At 42.8% G+C, this 12035-nt stretch overlaps 1 protein-coding gene across 4 annotated transcripts in view; it reads left to right on the plus strand.

Moving 5' to 3' along the window:
- Positions 1-12035, plus strand: part of LOC119972755 (proteasome activator complex subunit 4-like) — a 230725-nt gene that overhangs the window by 26824 nt on the left and 191866 nt on the right. For 2 of the 4 annotated variants that reach the window (XM_038810083.1, XM_038810102.1), the window contains 3 exons: positions 55-171; positions 3479-3538; positions 4553-4597. In XM_038810083.1, the coding sequence (XP_038666011.1) occupies positions 55-171; positions 3479-3538; positions 4553-4597 (222 nt within the window). The remainder of the gene's footprint in view (positions 1-54; positions 172-3478; positions 3539-4552; positions 4598-12035) is intronic. The other 2 variants (XM_038810091.1, XM_038810111.1) reach the window with 1 other exon arrangement.

Raw genomic sequence — 12035 nt, forward strand, 5'->3', positions numbered from 1 at the left:
CTGATTCACTTACCTTTTTGTAAGTTACATTTTTGTATATTTGTTATTGCCTAGAAAAAAAGAACTGTTATCAAGGGAAGATTTACAGTTGCCATGGAGACCACTGTATGAAATGATGGAAAGAATTCTGTACTCAAAGACAGAACACCTTGGACTGAACTGGTTCCCAAAGTAAGTAGATTTTATGAATTGCTGAACTATTACTGAATTGGTATTTTGCAGTATTTATTTTCTGTAAAGCTTTTTCCCTTTTTGCTGCTTTGCTTCTCTTTGCTAGAGAGCATTTCCAAGTGAGGCCTTGTATATTTTTCATAAGACTTCTTTATTCTTATATTCCATCTCTTTTATAACTAAGCTATCATATTATTTGAGATCCTAATTGCTTGCTGTACTTGTATGTTAATTGTGTACAAGGCCACCAAAATCCCTTTGAATGCAATCAACCATTCCTTAATCTCTCACCATTTAGAAAACGTTCTGCCTTTTTATTTTTCCCACCATAGTGAACACTGTGTCACACTTGCCATGTCATATTCCACCTGCCATGTGCCTGCCCACTTGCCCTACACATCTGTATCCCTCTGCAGCTTCTTTGCATCCTCATTATATTATTTCAAATCTGATTTTATACCATCAGCAAACTTGAGTATGTTGCATTCAATCGCCTCCAGTAAGATTGTAAATAGTTCAGCCAAATACTGATCCTTGTGGTACCCCACTAATTACAGCATGCTAATCAGAATATGTCCAGTTTATTCCTAATCTGTTTTCTGTCCATTAACCAATCCTTAATCCATGCTAAAATATTAGCCCTAAACATCCAAATCTCAATTTTGTATAATCACCTCTTGTGTGGCACCTTATTGAATGCTTTTTGAAAATCCAAATACGTTACTTATCCATCTTCCCAGTTACTTCCTCAAAAAAAAATCCATCAAACAGGACTTCTCTTTCATAAATTCATTTTGATATTGCTCAATCATATTATTTTTTTGTGCTGTGTTAGCACATCTCCGGTAATAGATTCTAACATTTTGCCTACAACTGATGTTGACTAACTGTCCTATTCCCCAGTTCTCTATTTCTCCTTTCTTAAATAGCGGCTAATGTTTGCTATCTCCCAATCCTTGAATCTTAAGGAATTCTGGAAGATTAAAACCAGTTAATCTGTTGTCTCTGAGCTACGTCTTTTAAACCCATGGCACAATGGTTAGCAAAGCTTTTTTTTTTGGAAATGTTTTTTATTGAGTTTTCATATTTTATATCCAACAAATTATTAGAAAAAAACATAAAAATTAACATGTATATTTACAGGCAAGCATCTTCATAATAACAACTGTGGCCACCCCCTTTAACCGGCATACATATTTTACATTCCCCAATATGGCCGATGCACATGTTTATAGGCATTTATTTACAATTTGGTTTTGGGCCTTAGCTTGCCATCAGACTGTCGCTTGCGGCTTTGTCCTTCCTTTTTTTTTGCCTCACAGCGCCAGGGACCCGTGTTCAATTCCGGGGTTGGGTAACTCTGTTTGGAGTTTACACTTTCTCCCCACGTCTGAATAGGTTTCCTCCGGGTGCTCCGGTTTCCCCCCACAGTCCAAAGATGTGCAGGTCAGGTGGATTAGCCATGCTAAAAATTTCTCCTTGGCATCTAAATATATGCAGGTTAGATGAGATGGGATTGCGGAGGTGGGGCGAGGAAGTGGGGTGGGTGGGCTGCTCTTTCAGAGGGTCGGTGCAAACTCGACGGGGAATATGGCCTTCTACACTTAGGAATTTTGTGATTTCATAAGGTTCTTGGGTCTAGGGAATTTGTTCCAACTTAGTCCTATTGGTTTCTTACTTAAAATGATTTCTGTAAATTTTTGAATCACACTAGACCCTTGGTTCGTTGCTATTATTTCCAGAATGCATTTTGTATCTTCTACCATGAAGACAAATACAAAATATTAGTTTAGTATCTCTGCATTTCCTTATTCTCATTTTGATTTCACCTGTCTTTGCCTCCGTTGGCTGACATTTACTTTCAGTTATCTCTTTCTACTTACATACTGATTATAAATGATTGAAAATCTGTTTTTATGTCTCTTGCTAGTCTACTCTCATCCTGTTTTCTCTTTCCTTATCAATTTCTTGCTCTTTTGTTGAATTCTAAATTCTTCCCCATCTTGACGCTTAATATTCTTTTTGGCAATGTCATAAATCTTTTATTATCCATAGTTGGAGCAGTTTTACTGCAGACTTTACAAACCTGAAAGAGATGTATATTTGTTCCCAATGATGTATTAATTTTTGAAATGCTGCTGTCATATCTTTCAATGTTGTTTCCCAACCTACCTTATCAACCTGCCTCTTCTATCTAAATAGTTTGCTTTGTTTATATTTAAGATCCTAATTTTGTACTTGAGTAAGTCACTTTCACACTCAATATAACATTCTATCAGACTGTGCTCATTCTTCCCAAGGCCAATTTACTGTGGGGTTATTAATTAACCCTTTCACCTTTCACAATACTAGATCCAAAATAGCCTGTTCTCTAGTTTTTCAATATTCTGAACTAGAGAACTATCTTGTATACATTACATGAACACCGCTTCCACAATATTTCTGCAGGTTTGGTTACCCCAGGCTTTATGAAAGTTAAAGACCTCATGATTACTGTATTACCCTTATTACAAGCGCCACTAATTTCCTGATTAATACTCTGCCCGTCACAACAATTGCTGTTAGGGGGCCTATGAACAACTCCCACCGAAGATTTCTGTTCTTGCTTTTTCTTAGCTCCAGCCAGACTCATTCTGCTTCTTGTTTATTTCTGAGTTAAGATTCTTTCTACTGTTTTTATCCCATCCTTTATTATCAGGGTTTACCCCTCTGTTTCCATTTGGCCCTCTCTTCTAAAATTAAGTACCCCAGAATATTTTGTTCCCAATTTTGGTCACTGCAATCACCCCTCAATAATGACTATTAAATCAAACCTATTAAATCATTCTTGTTGAATGTTGAAGTAATTGCATTTCTTAATTAATTGAGATTGCCTTGCATTTCTTAATTAATTGAGATTGCTTATATGTGTCTACTATTATGTTTGAACTTCTGTACTTTCCTTGATCAGTTTAATTTGTCAATGATTGAACTTTATGAAGGTGCTTATAAAATTTAATCACAATCTTTCATGAAAAAGGCCCACTTTTTTCCTTTGATAGGTGCAAATATTCAGACAAAATTGCTACTACTGATGTGCAGTGCGATGCATTCTCAATGGTGCTGTGGAAATATCATGTTTTAATTTACTGTTCATCTCAAATGTCCTTTCAAAAATACATAAACTGAGATGACAAGTTACTGTAACTGTGTGAGCGCCACTTAAATGCCAAAGACTGTCCATGTGCTCTTGTTGAGCATTAATACACCAGTGTTGCTAATTCATTGATTTTGTGCCCTGTTTGACCTATTTCTCTTTATTATTCAGTTCGTTCCGACAAGGCTTCTCTTCCCCTAAATCGTGTGTGCTTAGTGTTTTACATAGGTGGTAAGGAAGATGTTTATATGCTTGCCCGATCAATAATGCATGTTTTTTTAAATGTGGTGCTTATCACACAGATGTAACACTTTTACTAAAAATGCATCTTTTCTTGTGCATTATTTGATTAAGAACAAATTGATAACATTACACCACTATTGAGAATGTCGCACTGCATTTAAATTTCCCTTTGAGACGGATTGGGGCTGCTATTTACATAAATGCCTTCTATGCATCAACGAATAACTGCTCAGAAGAACTTATAAAAGTGTCTTGCATAGATTAAAACATTCAGTTACAAATAGCAGAAATAAAGTATAATATTCTTTATATACTCTATTTCCAGTCGTGATATTGTTGTTGGATTCATTTTGCCATAGTCAAGGTCATTGCAGGAAAAATGCATACAGATGTTTGTTATTCAAGTGAGGTTTCATGTGCAAAGTAGAATAACTGAATTAAAATCCAATTATACACAGCTGTAATGTTCAAGGTGCTTCAATACAAAATTTAATAAGCAATTTATATTTGAACTTCGTCCATGTTTGAGATGGTTTGTGAATATAATCTGCTTTATCCTGCATTTCGAAAAGTGAAAACATAAATTTACTCCATTCACTCTTCAATTTTGTTATGACAATTATACTGACATTTTGTGGTTCATTATATCAGAAGAAGATAAACTAAGTGGGAAATGGCTTTGTAAAATAAACCAGGAAGAAACACAAATGGAGTATATAATGTGTAAATCCCTGTCAGTTTGTGTCCCAGCTTCCTTTACATTCCAAATACAGTTGTAAAATATAATGAATCTGAAAGATGGTGCGCGGTGTTCATCTTATTGATCAGCATTGTGTGGAAATAATGGATGTAGGAGCAGGATGCAATCATGGAAGTAGTAATTAATATCTAATTGTTTCAGACTTCACATGCAACCTATCATTGCTAGAATATCTCACTAATGAACTGCTTTGAATGTTGCTTCTGACTGAGGTTTTACTAATTCTCTCTCTCTCTTTTAAGCTCTGTCGAAAATGTGTTGAAGACACTGGTGAAGTGCTGTCGACCGTAAGTGCAGATTTTCCTATCATATTTTCTATGTATTTTAAAGCGTCTTTGTTTTGATTTCTTCCTTTGATGTTTGAGTTTCTACATCCCATTGAGATTTTATTCTCCGTTTCAGCAATTAAGGAATATTTACAAAATAATATTTAGGTATTTGAAATTTGAATTTCTTTCCATGAAGCTGGCCAGATTGCTGGGTTTAGTCTGATTTAAAAGAATAGATGAAACAGGACTGAAAGGGTAATTTCAGCAATCAATGGTGGAGAGAGGAGGGAATAGTGTATAAAAAGAGCAACCAAACTATAAGGGAAATCAGTAACTGTGACAGTCTCATGATAGCTAAATTGCAGTAAATTAATGCTTCAACACTTGGCAAACCATCACATTTTAATCCATTTCACATTTGACTTTCTTTACTGGGATTGGAACGTGCAATATCAATCATTCCAGTAATTTGAGTTATTCAGCGAATCAACTCATTTGACGGTGTGACCAACATTAGGTAGTATGATGAGTAGTTCTCAAATCAATCCGATGTATGTTTTCTCATCTTCTGTTGTGTACAACTCACTGAATGTAATGTAAGCTGGTGATGAGTTGCAATGCCAAATATGTTTTAGTGTTAGTACTCTACAGGTTATGTATAACAAATAAGCTGTTAATACACAGCTTCTAAATCTTTGTTTCCTCAAATAATTATCTGAGGCATGCTCCAATGTTGTCCCATGTGAAGATTTATTTTCGTTAAGAGGCTGCTAATTCTTTGTAATAAAGAGGATACTCAAAGGTCTGCATGGGGTGCGTTAGCTGGCTTTATGTGAAGTTTGGAAATAAATTATGGAGTAATTCTGCGAAGTAGCAAGTTTTACTTGTAATTCTCAGTCTAACTTTTCAAGTTTTATGTGCATACAGTAGGTTTCTGTTGCAGGAACGTCACCGGTAGTTATTCAACTATAGCATACTTCACTTCCCAACAGATCAGACGACACAAACTCAACTTTATTACAAGCCAGCAGGGGAGCTGAGCTACCACCAGATGACTTATCCTCTCCCCGATTATTGAAAGAAATGAGCGATTATACTTTTGTGTGTTATCTCAAGTAATTAACATACACCAATCCAAAGAAGACACGTGTTCAAAAACTATCTATGTCCATTCACAACTAATAATTAGGATTACATAATGTGTTACATTTAAGTACAGTTACCAATCATAATCAAAGCACGTACATAGTATTATAATATTGCCAGGCACATAGGTGAGGAAAGGATACCTCATTCCAGGAGTGATTTCATAAAACATAGGGATGGTCCGGGGCGCGCAAACTGGCCAAAGGTGCGGGCACTATTTAGTGGGCTGGGTCTGCGAGCGGCCTCCGCCATGTAGCACGGCAGGTCGCTGCAGGCCGCCAACGTGCGCATGCGCGGTCATGGACCGGGCAATTCTCTGGGCCGCATCGGCAGCTGGAGACGCTGCCAACATGCTAGACCCCAGCAAAACGGGGAATCGGTGGTCGTTTTACACCATTTTTTCTGGCGTAAAATGCCACCATTCCCATGCCAATGTGGGGACAGAGCCCCAGAATCGGAGAATCCCGCCCATTGTCTTTGATCCATGCTGCAAACATCATCCATTAGCTAGTGACTCCATCCTTCTCTCTGGTAACTGTTTGAGACTGGCCAGACCATTTACAAACTTTGTGTCATATGTCAGATGATGTTCTGACCAGATATTCGCACCATGCTGACAATCACTTATTTCTCTTGTAGCATAATTTCCCTGCTGTAGCTCATCAGTTGCTGAAACCCATTCCTGCTTTTGTTACCGTAAGATATGACTATTCAATGTACCCCTTGCCAGCTTTCCACATTTTACTCTCAGTAAACCTGAGGCATCCAAAACTTTGTTGCTTGTGCCTTAGCTTGCATCAAGTCCTATTCCCCTGTCCCCCATGTGCTTGTTGACCTACATTGGCTCCCAGCCAAGCAGCCTATTGGTTTTAAAATACTTATCCCTGTTTTCAGATTTCTTCTTTGCCTCACCCCTCCCTATCTTTGTAATCTTGTCCGCCCCCACAATCCCCCGAGTTACTTATGCTCACCCAATTCCCGTTTCTTAAACAATCTTGATTTTAATTACTTCACCATTGGTGGTCGTGCCTTCACTCATCAGACCCTAAGCACTGAAATTCCCTTCCTGCACCCCTTTGCTATTCTTGGGATGTTTTATTAAGCTAATGGTACAGTATGAAGCTAAGTTTTGAAATCATTGTTGAAACGGAACTTGTGCATGTTTTAAAAAAAAAAGGAAGAGGAGTTTGAGGTTGTAAGGATATACCTACAACTTGATATATGATGAACCTTTTAAAAAAAATATTTTTAGTCTCCTCCTTTTCCACTTTTTCATCAAACATGCAACCAACAGAAGATAACCAACAATAACAAATACAATAGCAATCCCCCAACCAGCATCCCCTCCAACATTCAAACCCAAACATCACCCCTACATCCCAAATTCAATGCAAGAAAGACCAACAAAAAAAGTCCACGGTCATCCCATACAAAGTAATCAATAATCAATATACTCAACCCCCCACTCCCAATAATGTTTAAATGCATCCAATTCTTGAAAGTGCATGATAAAAAATGCCCATGGATTGTAGAACCCTTCCATCCTCCCCTCAACTCAAACCACCTTCTCGAGCATCAGAAATTCCAGCAGGTCCCCCCGTCACGGCGAGGCAAAGGGAGGGGAAGCTGACACCCACCCCAACAGGATCTGCCTTCACGCAATCAGCGAGGCAAAGGTTAAGATATCTGCCTCCACACCCGCCTGCAGCCCTGGCTGGTCCGACACCCTGAAAATGGCTTCTATGGGCCCTGGTTCAAACCTCACATGCACCACCCCCGAGATAATCTTAAAAACCTCCCTATAATACCCCTCCGTGCTTCGGGGCAGGACCAAAACATGTGAACATGGTTTACGGGGCTCCTCCCACAGAGCTCACAAACATCCTCCACCCCCTCAAAAAGTCGGCCCATCCTTGCCTTCTTGAGTTGCGCCCTATATACTAACTTCAACTGTATCAGCCCCAACCTCGTGCACTAGGTTGAGGCGTTTACACTCCGGAGCGCTTCAAACCTCAGCTCGACTTCCATAACCTCCCCCAACTTTTGCTCCCATTTAGTTTAATCCCCACAGCGATACCTTGTCCTCCCCCAGAATTTTCCAATAAATCGCCGACACTGTCTCTTCTCCAGTCCCCCTGTCGTCAATATCTCTTCCTACAATGGAGGCCTGCGCTATCGGGAAGCTCTAAACCTCCATCCTGGCAAAATCCTGGATCTGCAGATATCATAGAATTTGCAGTGCAGAAGGAGGCCATTCGGCCTATCAAGTCTGCACCGGCTCTTGGAAAGAGCACCCTACCCAAGGTCAACACCTCCACCCTATCCCCATAACCCAGTAACCCCACCCAACACTAAGGGCAATTTTGGACACTAAGGGCAATTTATCATGGCCAATCCACCTAACCTGCACATCTTTGGACTGTGGGAGGAAACCGGAGCACCCGGTATAAACCCACGCGCACACACGGAGGATATCATATCTAAATACTTCCCCCGGCCCCGGTCCATGTTTCTCCCCAAACTCCTTCAGCCTTGCAAAACAAACTCCCAGAAACAAGTCCTTTAATACTCTAACTCTCCTCTCCTCCCATCTCCGAAATCTCCCATCCCACTTCCCTGGCTCAAACCTATGGTTCCCCCTAATCGGCACCTCTCTTGTCAACGCTCACAACTTAAAGTGCTGCCTCAACTGCCTTCAGCTCCTCGAGTATTTACCCGGGGCCATCTGGAGCGGTGCTGTTGCCAGTGCCCTCAACCCAGGCCCCCTGCACAGACTGTGCTCATTCTATCCCACCGCCATCAAATACCTCCACTCTACACGATCAAATACATTTTCTGCGCCCAGCGCTACCACCACCTCTGTCTCCCTCCCCTCCGTCAGCGACATAACCACATTTAACACCCTCCTAATATTTGAGAATAGCTGCCTCCCTCTCACAAACCCCATTTGGTCCTCCCCTATCACCTTCGGGAGGCATCCCTCCAACCTTACCGCCAATACCTTTGCCAATATCTTCGCATCCGCATTCAATGGCGATATGGGCCTGTGCGACCCACACTCTGTTGAAAACTTATCCTTCTTTCGCAGTAAGGAGATCGAGGCCTGCCCCACAGTCTGTGGCAGCACCTCCATCCCTATCACCTCTGCAAACATCCCCACCATCAGCGGTGCCAACGTATCCCTAAATTTCTTAGAATACTCCACTGGGAATCTATCTGGCCCTGCTATCTTCCTTGACTGCATCCTCCCAATTGCCTCCTTTATCTTCTGTTCCCTTATCGCCCCCTCTAATGTGGCCCTATCCTCCTCCCCCAACCCTGGGTATTCCAAACCATCCAGGAATTCACACATCTCCCAATCCTCCCCCTGTGGCTCTGACCTATAAAAATTCTCGGAAAACACCTCATACACCTATTGATCTGATCCGGGGCCACCACCAATTTTCCCGTCCTATCCCGCAACTGAACAATTTCCCTCGCCACCGACTCCTTCCGAAGTTGACCTGCCAACATGCGTTCCGCCTTCAACCCATATTCATAAACTGCTCCCCTTGCCCGCCTCAATTGGTGCACCGCCTACCTTGTGGACAGCAGATTAAAACTCACCTGTAGCTCCTTCTATCCAAAAGTGCTGGATCTGCATCCTCTGCATACTTCCTGCCCACCTCCAACATCTCATCTGTCAACCTTTGCCGCTCCACCCTCTCCTCCTTATCCACCTTCGCCTTAAAAACGATATCACCTCCCCCTTCATCACCGCCTTCAGAGCCTCCCATACCACTACCTTCGAATCCTCCCCCATACAATTAAAACCCACATATTCCTCAATTTCCTCCCTAATCTTTTCACAAATACCTCGGTCCCCAAGTAACCCCACACCAATCGTCACCCTGGCTGCTGCACTGTCCCCTTCTCCAAAACCATGTCCACTCAATGTGGCGCAAGATACAAAATTACTATTGTCAAGTACTCTGATCCCCTAACCCCAGCCAACAGCACCTTCCCTACCACGATAAAATCTATCCTCGAATAGACCTTATGGACCGAGGAGAAAAGCAAATACTCCCGCTCTCCCAGGTGGATAAACCTCCACAGGTCCACTCCTCCTATTTCCTCCATAAGCCCAGTCAACATTTTTGTCTCCCCTCTCCGACTGAGCCAGCTAGCGTGGCTGTGACCTGTCCAACGTTGGTTCCTGCACCAAGTTCCAGACCCACCCACTATCAGCTCATGTGAATCCAAGTCAGAGATGGCCCCACGTACCTTCCTCACGAACCCTACATCATCCCAGTTAGGGCCATACACACTTGTCAATGCCACCAATCTCCCCTCCAATGCCCCTGTCACTATCACATACCTACCTCCCTGGTCCGCCCATCGTCTCCACCTGGAACCTCACTCTCTTACTAACCAAAACCACTACCCCCTGTGCGCCCTGCAATCAAACCCCAAATGAAACACTTGGCTAACCCAGCCCTTCCTAAGCCTCACCTGATCCTTCACACTTAAATGAGTCCTGCAGCATAGCCATATAGGGCTGCAAACGTTTCAGGTGCACGATCTCTCTCGACCTCTTCACTGGTCCTCCCTAGCCCCCTCACATTCCATGTAACTAACCTAACCAGGGGCCTCTTTGCGCACCTCCCCCTTCCCTTCCCCCTCATCATAACTCCGGACCCTACCCACTGGACATGACCCATCCCCATCCATTGTTACCATCGAACCCCCCCCTCTCAGAATCCCCCCGTCCACTTCCTCTCGAAGCACACTCACCCACTATCGACTATCGATTCCCCCCCCCCCACACACACACCTCCTAGGCCCATCAAAACCTGCTCACCAGGTCTCAATGTACGCAGCCCCTTCCCCCACCGCACCTCCATTCACTAGCTAACTTAAGCTTGCTAGTGCGGGGGCCCCTGCCCAGGAAGACAACCAGAAAAGCATACCCCCCTCAAACAAACCTATCTCGTGCCGCATACAAATCTCAGAAAACACGTCACTACAAAAAAAACAAAGACAAGCTTTGACCCATGTAACAGCATGATATAAATATATAAAACCAAAGTCTGTATATACTCTTCCAACTCCCCTCCCCACAGTTCACGACCAATGCTCAGTCCCATTCTTCACTTATGCCTCAAGCCTTCCGCCTTCAGAAACACCTCCGCCGTTTCAAAGTAAACGTCTCTGGAGTTGTAGGTCACCCTCAACTTCGCTGGGTAAGCCACGCCAAACCGCAACCCACTGTTATACAGTGCCATCTTCACTCGGCCGAAAGCCGCTCGCAACCTCGCCAGTTCCACAGTTAAGTCCTGGTTAATACGCACAGCAGCTCCAGCCCACCGCACCTCCCGCTTCTGCTTCGCCCAACTCAGGACCTTCTCCTTCACATGGTACCTGTGGAAGCAAATGATCACTGTTCTTGGCGGCTCTTCCGCCTTTGTTTTAGGCGTCAACAACCGATGAGCCCGGTCCAGTTCATACCGAGATAGATCCGCTCCTTCCCCCACCAACTCCGCCAACATCTCGGCAAAGTACTCCGTTGACCTTGGGCCCTCTATGCTCTCGGGCAGGCCCATGATCCTCAAATTTTACCGCCTCAATCATCATTGAACGTACAGTGCAGAAGGAGGCCATTCAGCCCATCGAGTCTGCACCGACCCACTTAAGCCCTCACTGCTACCCTATCCCTGTAACCCAATAACCCTAAGGGCAATTTAGCATGGCCAATCCACCTAACCTGCACTGGACTGTGGGAGGAAACCAGAGCACCTGGAGGAAACCCACGCAGACACAGGGGAGAACGTGCAGACTCTGTACAGTCAGTGACCCAGCGGGGAATCGAACCTGGGACCCTGATGCTGTGAAGCCACAGTGCTAGCCACTTGTGTTACCGTGCTGCTTACAAATCTTAAAAAAACAGGTTAAAATAAAATTACACTGAGATGCACCCAATGAACGCAAGCACTGGACAACTTTAATGTATTACTGTTGGGCTTAAGGACTCAATGGATTGGTTAAATGTATTTTTTTTTTTTAAATCCTCAAAACAAAACCTTATTCACTCTCCACAAAATGGGGGTTTCCTAATTTCTTGAGATAGACAGGCAATCTGCCCAACATCTCCAAATATTGTAAACACTCACGAAGATTGGAAATTTGCTTTCCTTTCTGGGCCTAAGAGTGAGGAAAGTAATTTATATACAGGCCTGATGAGCCTCTGGTTTTCCTCCTAATAGGAATACGCAAACATGATATCACTATCAGTTTAGCTCCACTTCACTCGGCAGTGGCGATTTTTAAATAG

The sequence above is a fragment of the Scyliorhinus canicula genome, chromosome 1, assembly GCF_902713615.1.
Source record: "Scyliorhinus canicula chromosome 1, sScyCan1.1, whole genome shotgun sequence".
Classification (NCBI taxonomy): Eukaryota; Metazoa; Chordata; class Chondrichthyes; order Carcharhiniformes; family Scyliorhinidae; genus Scyliorhinus; species Scyliorhinus canicula.